The sequence below is a fragment of the Microtus pennsylvanicus genome, chromosome 3 (genome assembly GCF_037038515.1).
Source record: "Microtus pennsylvanicus isolate mMicPen1 chromosome 3, mMicPen1.hap1, whole genome shotgun sequence".
NCBI classification, from domain to species: Eukaryota; Metazoa; Chordata; class Mammalia; order Rodentia; family Cricetidae; genus Microtus; species Microtus pennsylvanicus.
The window spans coordinates 10403333-10418110 of record NC_134581.1 but is presented as its reverse complement, the minus strand read 5'-3'; the positions used below and the strand labels follow the sequence as shown (position 1 = coordinate 10418110).

Below are 14778 nucleotides of genomic sequence, written 5' to 3'. Positions count from 1 at the left end.
CATCCTTTTAAGTAATTTAAGTATTGGTTTTCCATAAAACATCTTTTTTTTTTTCTTTCGACACAGGGTTTCTCTCTAGCCTGTCCTGGAAGTAGCTCTTGTAGACCAGGCTGGCCTTGAACTCACAGAGATCCGCCTGCCTCTGCCTTCTGAGTGCTGGGATTAAAGGTGTACACCACCACCAACTGCCCGGCCTCCACAAAACATCTTAACTCTATCAAACACAGTGTCAAATATTGGATTGCTCTGGGGATCTTTTTACTGTTCGTATTTAAAATCCCAGTAGTATTGTCATTATCAAACATATGCTTGAGTAGTTTATTCTCCATAGCCGGTAGACGCAGCCCATTTTCCCCAGCAGTTTACTATTTGTGTGTAAATCTTCCTCAACCCATTTCTTTGGTCTTAGAACCTGATATGACACCACAGTTTTCTTGTATCTTTGCTAGTTCCCTTGGCATCAACATTTGCATATTACGTTTTTCCTGTGTAGCTGGAAGCCGATCTGGGTCTCCAGGAAGAGTTCTAACCACAACAACCCTCTCTACTGTGAGCTCTGGTGCTCAACGGGTCCTGGTCAATTCGGCTTCAGCCCAGAAGAGAAGCAAGATCCCAAGGAGCCAGGGTTGCAGCAGAGAGGCCAGCCCATCTAGGCTTTCAGTAGGTAAGACTTTCTGTGTGAGATGCCACCTTTGACTTTCTTGAAAGTTCCAGGAGAATTAAAGTCTAGGTTGCTGAAATGTGGGGTGCAAATTGGATCTTGAAATGTGCTCACACTTGCTCGCACACAACTACAGGAGTCCTTCTCTATTTCCACCAGTTCCAAGGACCAAACTTAAGTGATGAGCCTTGACAGGAATTACCTGAGGCATCTTGCTAGTCTAACTTTTATAATATTCGGTGTTAATTAATTCTCATTGACAAGCAAGTTTTGCTTAATGAGATGACTTTAAAGTCGAGACATGCTCAATGGGTAAGAGCACTTGCTGTTCTTTCATAGAATCTGATTTGGTTCCCACCATCCATAAAGTTGTGAACTGTTGGTCATAGTGACTATCCTGGGGCAGAGGCAGAAGTGTAGTGAATTTTAAGCCAGCCTGGGCTACGCATCAAGACTCAGTCTCTTACAAATTATTTTAAAAGACAAAAATGAAAAGTTATGAAACATTTATTTTGTTAGGAGTAAAGTTCACCAGGACACAGTCTGCCATGACCCCACATCTTTCTAAGAGTGTACTGGGTGCTGAGTGTTGCAGGTGTGGGAAGGGGCACTCCTGCAGCACTGTCTGCTCAGAGCCCTCCAGTCGCTCAGGTCAGGCCACAGCTGACTGCTGTCATCTGCAGTGAGGCCTCCCTAAGTGTTCTCCCAACAATTTATGACTTTTTGTCTTTTTTCCAAACTTTTATAAGAGAGCCATATTTTCTTCTCCTGTCCTTAGTGACGTTGTCTTCTCATTAAGGACTTGTGGTGGGTGGAACTTTGTGTGAGCCGTGGCCTGGTCCTGTCACAGCTGTCACTCTTTTCTGGATTAGGTGAACTCATCCTTGCGTCATCTCATTTTTCTTGATTTACTCTTTTGCTTTGCCTCATAATTTTCTCAATTAAATTCTCAATTAAATTCCTCAGAAATTATGTTTAAGAGTCTGGGTTTTTGTCATTACTTAAGAATGCCTTTATTTACTGTAGGAGTGCACACCTGTAATCCCAGCACTCAGGAGGCAGAGAAGCAAGTAGATCTCTGGGAGTTTTAGTCCAGCCTGGTCTACAAGAGCTAGTTCCAGGACACCCAGGGCTATTACACAGAGAAACAGAGAAACCTTGTCTTGAAAAACCCGAAGGGGAAAAAAAAAATGTCCTTTGGAATTTCATCCTCACTAACTTGCTTCATTTGCTTTCCAGACATTGTTTTAGATTCTTCTTCTTATTATTCTTTTTTTTTTCTGGTTTTTCCAAACAGTGTTTGTCTGTGTAGCCTTGGCTGTATTGAACTCTATCTGTAGACTGGTTGGCCTCGAACTCAGAATTCCACCTACCTCTGCCTCCTGAGTGCTGGGATTAAAGGGATGCATCACTACTGGCCCAGTCTAGATTCTTTATCAGTACTAAAATTTTTCTGGTACCTTTTTATTTTTTGTATTTGTATTTCATGTTTTTATTCATAAGGAGTGAAAAAAGACATATGAATTGAAAGGTTCTTAGTAAGTTTGAGACTCGTCTGGACTTCATGGGTCCAGAGATCTGGTCTCAAAAAAAAAAAAAGAGTAAAAAAGTAATTTATGTTCAGTCCCAAAACAAATTTGTTATTAAAGAGTCCTTGAATAAAATGAAGCTAAGTTTGGAAAGCCTAAATTCTGCCTTCTGTTTCCTCTTGCTATGTTTCTACTCCTGTTTTATGTCAGCCCGGAGCAGTCGGATTCCTCGCCCGAGTGTGAGTCAAGGCTGTAGCCGGGAAGCTAGTCGAGAGAGCAGCAGGGACACAAGCCCAGTCCGCTCTTTCCAGCCCCTAGGTAAGTCTGAGCAGGTGTGACACACACTGCTTTCCCAGTAAATGAGCTGTCACAATCTGGAAACTTCCATATTCCTAGAATTTGTGGTCTTCTTCAATTGTATCTGTGCTCTGCCATTCTGCAGAGAGAATAAGATTGAATACATTTGAGAAATGCATCTGGCCTTTGTAACTTACCTTAAACGAGCAAGTCAATCATTATATAAATGGATTCCTATCATAATCAAGTCAGCGTCGCATATATATATAAACTGAGAATATCGAATTTAATTTCTGCAGTAGAAAGGTTGAGTCAAGATCATAAATGAGACCAACCTGACCTACATACTTCTCTCTAAAAAGATTTTAAAAAAGGAAGATTGAATTCAAAATTTGGAGAATTAAAACATATTTTAAATATTAAATATTTACTTATAAGTGAAGTATGGACTAGTTTGATTAAATAAATTTCATTTCTTTTTAATAGAAAAAAATCACTTCAACTTTGATTATTTAATGTACTCTTCTAGAAAGACAGATAAAAAATAACATGTTAACTCCTCATCATAGAGAATTGACTTTTTATAGTATTTATAGTTTAGTTGCCTTTAGATGTCACTGAAATGAAATTTATTTCTTTTTATAGTTTGTCTTGTAACTTTGATTGTAATACTATATTTGCCACCATTACAAATGCATTAATTGATTTTTAAGACTTTAATTTTTCCAGGATTACTGGAGAAGCAGAGTGTTTTGCTTTCTCTCTGTACCCTTTTCGTGCCTGATCTCCTTTTCTGTAAAATAAGGGTAATAGTGTAAAAGTTAGGAATGTTTGAAAGTTTGTATACAGTAACAGAATACTTGAAAGGCGATACCGGGCCCACTGCAGGCATTCAGTTACCATGGCCACCACTCTTCCATCACCATGCTGTGAGTGTTTTCATTTCCTCCCTTAACTTCCCAACAAACAGGGCGTTACACTCTGGTGTCCAGGTGCTCAGACTTTCATGGTATATGCATTTATATAGTGTTGTTACTGTACTGAAAGGAAATGTTTTCCTGCACAATCAGAGTGCAGGAAATACATAGCCAAATACTTCAGTTTAAAAAAAAAACAAAGGTAAGCATGGAGCTGGAGAGATGGTCAGAGGTTAGGGTACTGACTTCTCCTCCAGCTCCTAGAGCCTACATGGTGACTCATAACTAACTCCAGTTCCAGGGCTCTAGCACCTTTCTGGCCAGCAAGGGTACCAGGTACACACATGGTGCATAGACATCTATTCAGGCAAACATTCATGCATGTAAAATTAAATAAAATGTCAGACAAACTAAACAAAACGTGAGAAAGAGAGAGAGAAACAAAGGGAAGAAAGGAACGAAGGAAGGAAGGGGGAAAATGTTGAGCATGGTTAGTTGGGCACAGTGACACACACCTGTAATCCCTGCAGTGAGGGAGGCATAGGCACTGGAAGTGTGAGGCCAGCCTATAACATAGCAAGATACTCTTTGACAAACAAGAACAACAAAGCAAAAATTGTAACCATGGTTAATAATTCTGTTTTTTAAAGAAATGTATGGTAATGGGTGTTGAATGTGGCCTCCACATTCTAGATAAGAGCCCTGCCTCTAAACTCTATCTTCCTCTCTTAACACTTTGCTAAGGAAAGATGTCTTTTTGTGACCAGCTCAGGCTGACTTATAGGCTAGCTTTAATCACCTGATCCTCCTGCCTTATTTTTCTGAGTCCTGGGGTTACAGGATTATGCCACCATACCTAGCTAGGCCTTTAATATTCTAGATTAATTTTAAAGCTTCTATCTGACAAGTTACTTAGATTTATTGTTACGGGCAGCAGTTCCTGATTCTCAAGAAGCTTTCTGTTTGGAATAAAGATGCTAAAATCTTTTAATCAACTTTGCTAAAAGATTTTTTTTTTCAATCCCTAGGTCAGTTTTCAGGAATACTTTATCAGAATTCTTTTATCTACATGAAAGTACTGCTCAGCAACCCCTGTGGTAGCATTTGCTGAGTCCCAGCTTTCAGGAGCCTGTTTGTTTCCCAGGGGTAAAAAGCCAAAGGTTATGCTGTCCTCACCATTCCAGTTTTCTTTATTCCCTGTAGTCCTTTCTACACATGCTGACTTGTTACAATCTTTTTGTCCTCTGTGACTTTGAATATTTATACTCAACACATGGATTTTATAGCTTGTCCAATAGTCCCCATGTCACAAGGCCAGTGTAAAGATTTAAAAACACAAGACGTCAAAGCTGAACAAAGTCCCACTTCTCTAGAGCTCACCCCTTTCATTTTCATTTTTTTCAGGAACCAAGATTCAAAGAAAAGTGTTCTGTATTATAACCACGTGCATGTTACCTCTTATATATATTGTAGCCACACACGTGATAACTCTCACCTATGTATACTCAAGCCATATGTCTGATACCTTACTTATCTGTATTGTAGCCACCGGTGTGCTGCTGCCTACATATTGTCTTGGACCAAAGGGACTGTTGACTCCTGAAAAGTTTTCAAAGATTTTTAGCCAGAAGGCATTTCCACATCATGGCTCAGATCTTTCCTCATCATTTTAGACTGTTCCCTTACATAATAATAAAACTGGGTAGTAGAGTTATCTGCTAGCTTCTGAGTACTGTCTTTTAGTACTTACTAGCTATCTGTGCGTGCTCTGTTCTATCTAATCCTTCTTTCCCTCGGTCTTTTTTGATGAATTTACTGTTTATGAAAGCTGTCCTGTAGGAAAGGCAAAAGTGATTCCTGTTACAAAAAATAGTTCAGTTCACAGCTCTCACTAATATAGCTGAGGAGGATGAACTTAAAATGAAAGCTAGATATTTCATTAAACATAAAAATGATTTACGTGGTTGTTTATTTCTGGATGTAAGACAAGAATCAGCTTCATGTGCTGTCAAAATCTGAACAGAGACTCTAAAGTGAAAATTATGGTAAGTTTAGGTTGTAAAGTGATATTTAGGGAGATTCATTAAAGATTTTTAAGGAGTTTTATTGAGATTATTGATACTTTTTTGATGCACATAAGCTTCCATTTTTCAATAGTCCGTTATCAAATGCAGAACTAATAGTCTGTGCACCATTATAAATAAAATATGCATTAATGTAAGTGAAGTAAATGAGTATTGAAAACAAAAGTCTTGAAGGACTACAGGTACTGAGTTATATCACTTATTGGTGTGGTTTTCACCACATAAATCAGCCTCTGTGCTTGATTCCCCATCTGTCTTAGTCTGCCTGCCTATCTAACATACTGTAGACTCAGTACTTTTAATTGACCAGGATTTATTCTCACTGTTCTGGAGGCTTAGATGCCCAAGATGAAGGTGCTATTCAGTGTCTGCTGAGGGCCCTTCTGGCTATGGATCTTGTGGTAGTGTACTCTGTAGAAGGAACTGCTTAGCTCTCTGAAGTCTCCTTTATGAGTACCTTGCTGTCATGACCAGATTGCCTCTTAGGGGCACCACCTACCTTTTAACACTTGGGGTCAGGATTTCAGCGTATGTATGGAAGGTCACAAAAACTCAGACCTAGGGTCTGGAGAGATGGCTCAGAGGTTAAGAGCATTGCCTGCTCTTCCAAAGGTCCTGAGTTCAATTCCCAGCAACCACATGGTGGCTCACAACCATCTGTAATGGGGTCTGGTGGCCTCTTCTGGCCTGCAGGGATACACACAGACAGAATATTGTATACATAATAAATAAATAAATATTAAAAAAAACTCAGACCTATACAACTGAAATAATAGCTGTCACTGGGTGTTGAGAGTAAAAGAGATAAGATTATTATTAGTTACCATAGTGGTTTTTTTTTTACTGTAAGTGTTTGTTTTTGTTTTGTTTTCATGCTTGTACTTTTGACATTTCCCTCCATTTGAATACTTGCCTTCTTTGTCTCCTGCAGGCCTGTGTCTGTCCACTTAGGTAATAATTTGTATTTGACCTTGCAGTACTAGTTAATGTTGAGTTGCCATATGTGGCGATACTCTGATCATTACATATAAAGAGTGACGCCACTGTTAACCGACTCTCCTTGCCTGACAGTAGTGCTGCCACTATTCTCTGTTTCTGTGGTGATAGATGAGGTTTGTATGGTCCTGTTATTCCAGCCTCCAGACACCATTCCAGATCCACTGGTGCCCTCTACGCCCCCGATGTGTATGGGGCCTCAGGTGAAGGATGAGTACATTTTCACTATCATCTCTGCATTCATCTCAGAGCTTGTCCTTTTCCGTTTTTATCACATATTATTCATTTTTAAAGTTAATTTGTGTTATTTAAATTTCATTTACTAGAGAATAAATCACTTATTTTTCCCCCAAAGTAACTATTCTTCCTTAGCATTTTTCTAACTGCCAGAGGGCGTTGTTTTTTGTTTGTTTCTTCCTCTCTTTCTTTTTTATCCCCCTTTGGTATAACTGTCATTTTTAAAATATAGAATTGTTTTATGTTCTCAGTTATGTACTTCATCTTTATTATATATGTGTGTTTAAAAAAAAAAACCAAAATGGTGGATGAAGTGTTTTAATTGTAAACAGAAGTATACAAAGCAGTTGGTGGGCAGGTGAGAATTCATCTCTAGTTTGTTTATACACGTCAGACCATTGGGCACATAGTAGTCACCTAATGGTTATTGAACAGTCTGTTTCAGCTAAAGAATAAAATCGCTTATCCTGAAGGAGAGATTATAATTAGAGCTTTTCTTGTGGTGAGTTGCCTGTGTGACTTCATAGTTCTGGGTTACATTATGGTTCACTTTATTTGGAGAGCCGTTCTTGTATTGACAGAGCCATCGTCTCCCTGTTCTACCAAGTAAACAGTGGTTCTTTACATTTCTTTCTCATTTGTTAATCATTTTGATTGCTTTTTCCCTTTACTTGACCAAAACCTCATTGTGCCCAGAAAAAATACAATATTGCTTTTAAAATGCTTTGTCCCATTGGTTTTTTTTCTTTCCCCCTTAGTAAGAGTTGAATCCCACCCTCAACCCTCGCATTATTAAATCTGTGACTGTTTAAAGGCGGCTTTCCTTCTTTCTCTGGTCAATTAGGTCCGGGATATGGGATCAGCCAGTCAAGCCGATTGTCATCCTCCGTTAGTGCCATGCGAGTCCTAAACACAGGCTCCGACGTGGAGGAAGCGGTAGCTGATGCCTTGGTACTTTTCTCTATTTTCCTATTTTTATAAATGTTCCTATTCAAAGCTAGTTTGTGAGCGAGCCTTCCACTGTATGGGAGAAGGGATGAGAAAGTCTGGGGTAAACCTAAGAAGACAAAGTGGAGACGGTATAAGTAGCCAAGTAGTACATTAATGATTAGTCCTTACTAATATTCTGAATTTTAAGCCAGAGCAAGTAATCTTAACTGGATGTCATAAACAAAAAATCTTGATGTTTTTAATAATAATAGTACCATGTTTAAAACACTGTAGTGTACTGACTGTAGGACAAATAGATTGGTACATTTGTATATATACTTACAAACATGTAATTTCAAGGTAATCTCCCTGAGTTTGTAGGGGTTTGCTTTGTGTTTGGAGACAGGGTTTCACTATGCAGTCATGGCTGTCCGGGAACTCTCTACGTAGACCCTGCTGACCTTGAATTCATAGAACTCTACCTGCCTTGGCCTCCTGAGTCCTGGAATTAAGGACATATACTGCCATGTCTGGAATGATTATTTATTTAAGATGTTTCTTTGGTTCTTTATGCTCCACATATTAAAAAACACTACAGGATTGAGGTAGTTGTAGGAAGAAAGAATGCTTTGTACCATATGTATATACACAAATGTATATACACTGTTTTCATGTAAAATTATGAATTGTGAAGACTTGAAATGATAGTTGTTTATTTGGTTAGCTTCCATAGTCAGTCCATTATGACTCTTTCAAGTTATGGCTTACAGTTAGGTGTGTAGCTGAATGGTAGCGGGCTGACCTTGCATGCACAAAAAAAGTTCAGTTGTTAGCACTAAAAACGAGGTCACTCAAATAATGATGCCAGTAATCCTCTGTTTCAGAGTATTTCTTTGTTTTCTCCTTGGGGGTTGGGTATTTGGGTTGGTACTGGCACTGGACTCAGCCTTGTTCATGCTGAATTTCTGCCTGGAAATTAGTTCTTGTGGTCCAGGAGCCTGTGCATCCCAGGCAAGCAGCACTAAGCTGGCACCCTGTGCCCTTCCGCTTTGTTTTGAAATTTAGAAGTCCAATGTTTGGCTTAAAGCAAAAATATTTTGGCTGTAGATATTTTGGCTGTAGATGTGAAAGACACACTTAAAAAATATTCATTGGTAATAGCTATGACTTATTGTGCATCTCGCTGGCTTTTTTGTTTTGTTTTGTTTGAGACCTGGTCTCAATGTGTGGTTCTTGCTAGCCTGGAACTATAGTCTTAGGATTCTACTTTTATCATTTGCATAGCACTGATGTAACTGTCAACTTTATGGAAAAATTTCAACTACTAAACCAAATTTAAAAATGGCAAAAAGACTATAAATAGTAAGAATATTTTGAGTTTCTTTGGGAAACTGTTGATAGAAGTGTTTTTGTAGCTTAGGTGTTTCTTTTCTAATTGAAGGATACTGACAAGATTAAAGATAAAACCTGAAAATAAACAGTTCTTTGGTATCTGTATAAAACTGTATGTTTCTATGCATGGACATTGTTAATGCCAAGTTCACTGTGCTGTTTAGCAAAATGTTCTTCATTATTTTCAATTTCTCTCTTTAAAAATTGACTGCTCTCAGCTCTTAGGAGACATACGGACTAAGGTATAGACATTGCTATTTTCTGACGTCTTATATCATAGCTTTTTTTTCTCTGCTTCATCAACTAAACAGATAATAGTCATCTATAAGAAATTCCAGTGGATGTAATAAAACCTTGAGCTGTCTGTTATTCTTCCACTGTAATTGTCTCTGGGGGGATACTGACTGAACAGAGTGTCTTGGGAAGGTGCCACTTTTTTCATACATGAGATGACTCATTTATACTGGAGTCTTTAATAGAACTGGTCCTGGAGCCCACCTGAATAAACATTGTCATTCTAAATTGAATTCGTGTCTCTAGGTCAGTGTGAGAGAGTTAGTAATGGCAGCAGCTTTGGAAAAGCATTTGATTATTTATATTCAGATAGTGTGTTTCTAGGATTTTAGACTAGAGTATTTGTAGATGCTTAGAATTTTGGATTACTGCTATACTTTGTGTGTTACGTGGCATTAGCTCCACTTCTCCCCAGCCAAATCCAAGCATTAGAGTCCATACATTTTTTTCCAGTTTCTCCTGGAAAATCTCAAATGAACAGTTTACTCTGCCTCATGCCACTTTTAATATGAAAAGCATACTGGGCAGTTACATAAATTATAAACCTTAGGGTCAAGAAATGAAAGGCCGAACCTCAACTGCTTTCTCATTCAGAATAAGCAATAGGACATAGATTACATTGGGAAAACTCTAGGGACACATAAGTACCTTGCTTCCTAAAAATCTTAGTGAGCATAGCACTTTCTCATCATCTTTGTATTTTATTCTCTTAAAAGTGTAAAGGTTAGAACAAAGGGTGGGAAGTGGCAGGAGAAATAGAAAAGAGGATATGTACAGACAGGAAAGAACTTGGTGTTTTGCATAAGGGAATCATGATTTTACTACTCAAAAGAGGTTTTATTTTTCATATTATCAACTCCTGTTTTTATTTACATTCTGTTTGTTCTTGCTTTTCTATTCTAAGGAGAAAGCTTATACTTTTGAGCATCTCCCACTTGACTGCGCTTGCACACAGCCGCCCTCTCTTGTTCTACTCTCAGAGTTAAATGTTTCATGTTCTGCTAACTTCTAAAGTCCTTTTCGAACAAAAACTAGATATTGACATTTTATCTTTACAATGATTAGCAGCATGCCCTCCACTGATGTAAGACAGAAATCATTCCTTTTGTGTTTAGTAAACACTATGAAATACCCATATGTTTGTAACTACTGCTAATGTAGTTCTTGTATGTAACAGAAAAAACCCGCTCGAAGAAGATATGAATCATATGGAATGCACTCAGATGATGATGCCAACAGCGATGCTTCGAGCGCATGTTCAGAACGCTCCTATAGCTCTCGAAATGGTAGTATTCCTACCTACATGAGACAGACAGAAGATGTGGCAGAAGTCCTCAACAGATGTGCTAGTTCCAATTGGTCAGAAAGGAAAGAAGGCCTCCTGGGTCTGCAGAACTTGTTAAAAAACCAGAGAACACTAAGGTGAGACATGTCATGAAATACTTCTCAAGCAGTACTGACTTGTTTTTGTGAAATTATGTTAAAGGTTTTCCCAAGCCATACTCTTTTAGGGTCCCCAGTGTCATAACTAAAACTGCTGTTATTTCTTGCTGTAATTACTGAATCATTGTAAAGCCAAACTTTGAGGTTTAGGACATGACTTCCTGAATGAAGTGCTTGTTATGCTAGGGTACGGAAAACATGTACACAGTAGTTCCCTATAATTCCAGTGCTCCTTTAAAAAGATGGAAGGCCAAGACAGGAGAAGAACTGAAAACTCAGACCATCTGTCTGGTGTGCGCAGCAGCAAAATGAGGGGCTCTGTCTCAAATGGAAGGCAAAGACTGGCAATAGAGGACCTCCACACATGAGCCCACATGCACACACAGAAAAATGCACCCACACAGAGACTTAAAAATCAAACACCTTAGCCAGGTGGTGGTGTTGTATGCCTTTAATCCCAGCACTTGGGAGTCAGAGGCAGGCAGAATAGATCTCTGAGTTCAAGGCCACCCTTTTCTGCAAAGTTAATTTTAGGACAGACAGGGCTACACAAACCCTGTCTAGAAAGAAAAAACAACAAAAACAACAAAGCAATCTCTTTATTCAGAACAAGTTAAGTCAATATCTTAGTAATTTTGGAATTCAAAATAAGTATGGTGTGATTATAGAGTTGGTATGGTACTTTTTATTTGTTTGTTTTTTGAGACAGGGTTTCTCTGTATAACAAACAACAGCTCTCGCTACCCTCAAACTCACTCCATAGACCAGAATGGCCTTGAACAGAACTGCATCTACCTCTGCCTCCACAGTGTTAGGATTGAAGGCGCGTACACCACCACCACCCAGCTTAGAGTGCTTGTCTTAATGGTTTAGTGTGATTCCTTCTTACATCTTCCAATGTCCTTGTTGATGCTGTGTTTTAAACCTATATAGTTGACTCCATAAGAACCCAACTTCAGGTTAGGTATGTAGTAAGCACATGCCTTTAATCCCAGTACTCTAGGAGAGAGAGGCAATTGTACCTCTAAGTTTGTGGCCAGTTTGATCTAAATAATGAGTTCAGGGCCAGCCAGGGAGACACTGTCTCCAAAAAATCAGATTTGGGTAATTCATGGGTGTTAGTGTAATGCAAGTGTAGAAAGCTGCTTTCTCACTTGATAATAGTAATATTGGTATTTTATATACTTTCTGTTCATACATTTTAAGATGTATTAGGCCGGGCGATGGTGGCGCACGCCTTTAATCCCAGCACTCGGGAGGCAGAGGCAGGCGGATCTCTGTGAGTTCAAGACCAGCCTGGTCTACAGAGCTAGTTCCAGGACAGGCTCCAAAGCCACAGAAAAACCCTGTCTCGAAAAACCAAAAAAAAAAAAAAATGTATTAGGAATGCATACTTTAAAATAAATGTTTATTTTTATACTTCCTAATATATTTTTAGGTATATATATCATGTCATGATTCAGTGCAACTAATCATAATATCAAGAGAAGCAGGTGCAACATGTCATTTTAAATGGAAAAGATGGGGCAATTTGGAAAAAGGTGGAACTTAAGAAAACATTGTAACATTTAATAAAAATTCTCATGTGGGTCCCTGCATACAGTTTGTTTCCTTACACATTCTGCTGACGAAATGCAGTTCTTGCCCTCATTGCTGTCACCATAAGCAGTGTGGGCTGTAGCAGAATTATTACTACATTTCACAATTGTATATTTATCCAGGCCTGATAAGCCACACATTTCCCAATCTTGAGGAATACTTTGTATAACCTTTTTGTTCTCTTTATTAGTAAATTTAATTATTTGTAGGCTTGCTTACTTTTAAATAATGTCTTCACCCTATAGCAGTATATTATATTAATCAACCTTTTGCTTTCTTTCTTTTTGGCAGTCGAGTTGAACTGAAAAGATTATGTGAAATTTTCACGAGAATGTTTGCTGATCCTCACGGCAAGGTATGTTGTAGTATTTTAGATTATTTGTTCCTATGGGATATTTAAAAAAAGTATTAAAGTAATAGAATAAAACTATAAAACTATAAACCATTGGTAGTGATATTTTCAAACATAATTTTAGTTGTTTCATATCATGCATAATTTAGAAATTGTTTTTTGTATCCATTCATTCATGTTTCTCCAAAGTAAGATTGAGGTGGTGTAGTTACTGTAGTGATATTTTGTTTGCGTTTTAACAAATAAAGTTTGACTGAAGATCGAAGTGCAGAGCTAAGCCACTAGAGGCCAGGTGGTGGTGGCTCACACCTTTAATCCCAGTTCTTGGGATTTCACACCTTTAAGGAGGTGTGAAATGTTGGCTTCCTCGACACACACCATTGTAAATGTGCTGCATACTTGCATGGCTTGAGTACCAGAACTCAGACAAGCAGTGACGAGGAAATGAAAAATTGCAGATAGCCAGACAAAAGTACTGTAAAGTTGGGGCCCGGGGAGCTGGGCTCTTAGATGAAAAAGCTACCCTTGGAAGCTCTGTGTTTATTATGTACCACTAAAAAGGGAAATAGGGTCATTGCATACCCTATTTCCTATAGTGAACAGGGAGCCAGCTGAACAAGGAGACAGAGTTAGCTGATCTTGGTAGAAGCAATCTCTGTTGGGAGAGCATTCTTAGACTATAAACATCTGGAGGGAGAAAGCTGAAGTGGGAACATTTTCTCTACACTGTCGCCATTTGTTCTGGGCCTGGCATGGGCCTTTGATACCTCGAAGCCCATCCTCAGTGACATACTTCCTCCAACAGGGCCACACCTCCTCATCCTTCTAATTCTTTCAAAGAATCCTACTCCCTGGTGACTAAGCATTCAATATAAGCCTATGGGGGCTATCCTTATTCAAACCACCATACCTTTCTGTATTACTATTGCTACCACTAATGACTTCTGTAGTGCTTAGCTTAATGGAAACATTTCTATATATTGTAAACATTAAATTTTGATCATTTCAGTTGACAATATAAGCCAAAGATTAAGACCATTTCCTAAATGGACCTTTGTTTTTATTAAACAACATCTTAATTTATAGGGTACTCAGCTTTCAAAAGTAATAAAATTACAATGTTACTACCACCAAGACCAAACTATTTCTTACGGTTATAATTTTTGGCTCTTCCTTTCACAGTAATAGAATTTTAGTTAGATGCCGGGATCTTTGCAGTGATAAAGAGAAACACTTTAAATGATCAAATAGATGGGTCTGTAAAGGGGCTTAGTGTCTGAAGGTGTTTACTGCCAAACCTGACAGTCTGAATTTGATTCCTAGAACCCACATACAGAAGGAGAAAATTGGCTTCCTAAAGTTGTCCTGTGATCTCCACATGTGGTCTGTGGCATGTAACTAACCCCATGCACAAATAAAGAAATAAATAATAGTAATCTTTTGAAAGATCAAATAGAAGAGCTGTGTTTGACATTGGTTAGAGAACTGAACTGAGCATAATATGAAGAACTGGCTCCACACCCCTGGAATTGGTCAGAAGTATCACCTGTGGGCTTTTGTCCTAGGGTTTTATAATAACATAGAATTCTCAATTTTTAATCAATTTATTATTTTATGTGTATGAGTGTTTGCCTGCTTGCATATATGTGCACCAGGGGTGTGTCTAGTGCTCACTGAGTTCAGAAGAAGATGTCAAATTACCTGGAACTACCATTACAGGTGATTGTAAATCTCTATGTGGATACTGGGAATTGAACACAGGTCCTCTGCAGGAGCAAAAAGTGCTCTTAATCACTAAACCAATTCTGTCCCCAACATACAATTCTCAAACACCCATCCGCCTGCACTTGTTTGGTAAGGATGGTTCCTTTTGTTTTGAAGTCAGTTGAGTAAAGACAAATGTAATGAGAGGGTTTTTGGTTTTTTTGTTTGTTTTTAACTTTTTTAAGACAGGGTTTCTATGTGTATCCCTGGTTGTCCTGCAACTCGTTTGTATACCAGACCAGTTCTGGCCTTGAACTCAAAGAAATCCACCTGCCTCTGTCTC

The 14778-nt window shown here is 38.5% G+C and overlaps 1 protein-coding gene across 50 annotated transcripts in view; it reads left to right on the top strand.

Annotated features, from left to right (window-relative positions):
* Clasp2 (cytoplasmic linker associated protein 2) overlaps positions 1-14778 on the top strand; it is a 192101-nt gene that overhangs the window by 131709 nt on the left and 45614 nt on the right. For 16 of the 50 annotated variants that reach the window (XM_075964284.1, XM_075964289.1, XM_075964281.1 and 13 more), the window contains 7 exons: positions 494-664; positions 2401-2508; positions 6625-6687; positions 7566-7672; positions 9262-9285; positions 10515-10759; positions 12671-12734. In XM_075964284.1, the coding sequence (XP_075820399.1) occupies positions 494-664; positions 2401-2508; positions 6625-6687; positions 7566-7672; positions 9262-9285; positions 10515-10759; positions 12671-12734 (782 nt within the window). The remainder of the gene's footprint in view (positions 1-493; positions 665-2400; positions 2509-6624; positions 6688-7565; positions 7673-9261; positions 9286-10514; positions 10760-12670; positions 12735-14778) is intronic. The other 34 variants (XM_075964308.1, XM_075964302.1, XM_075964301.1 and 31 more) reach the window with 3 other exon arrangements.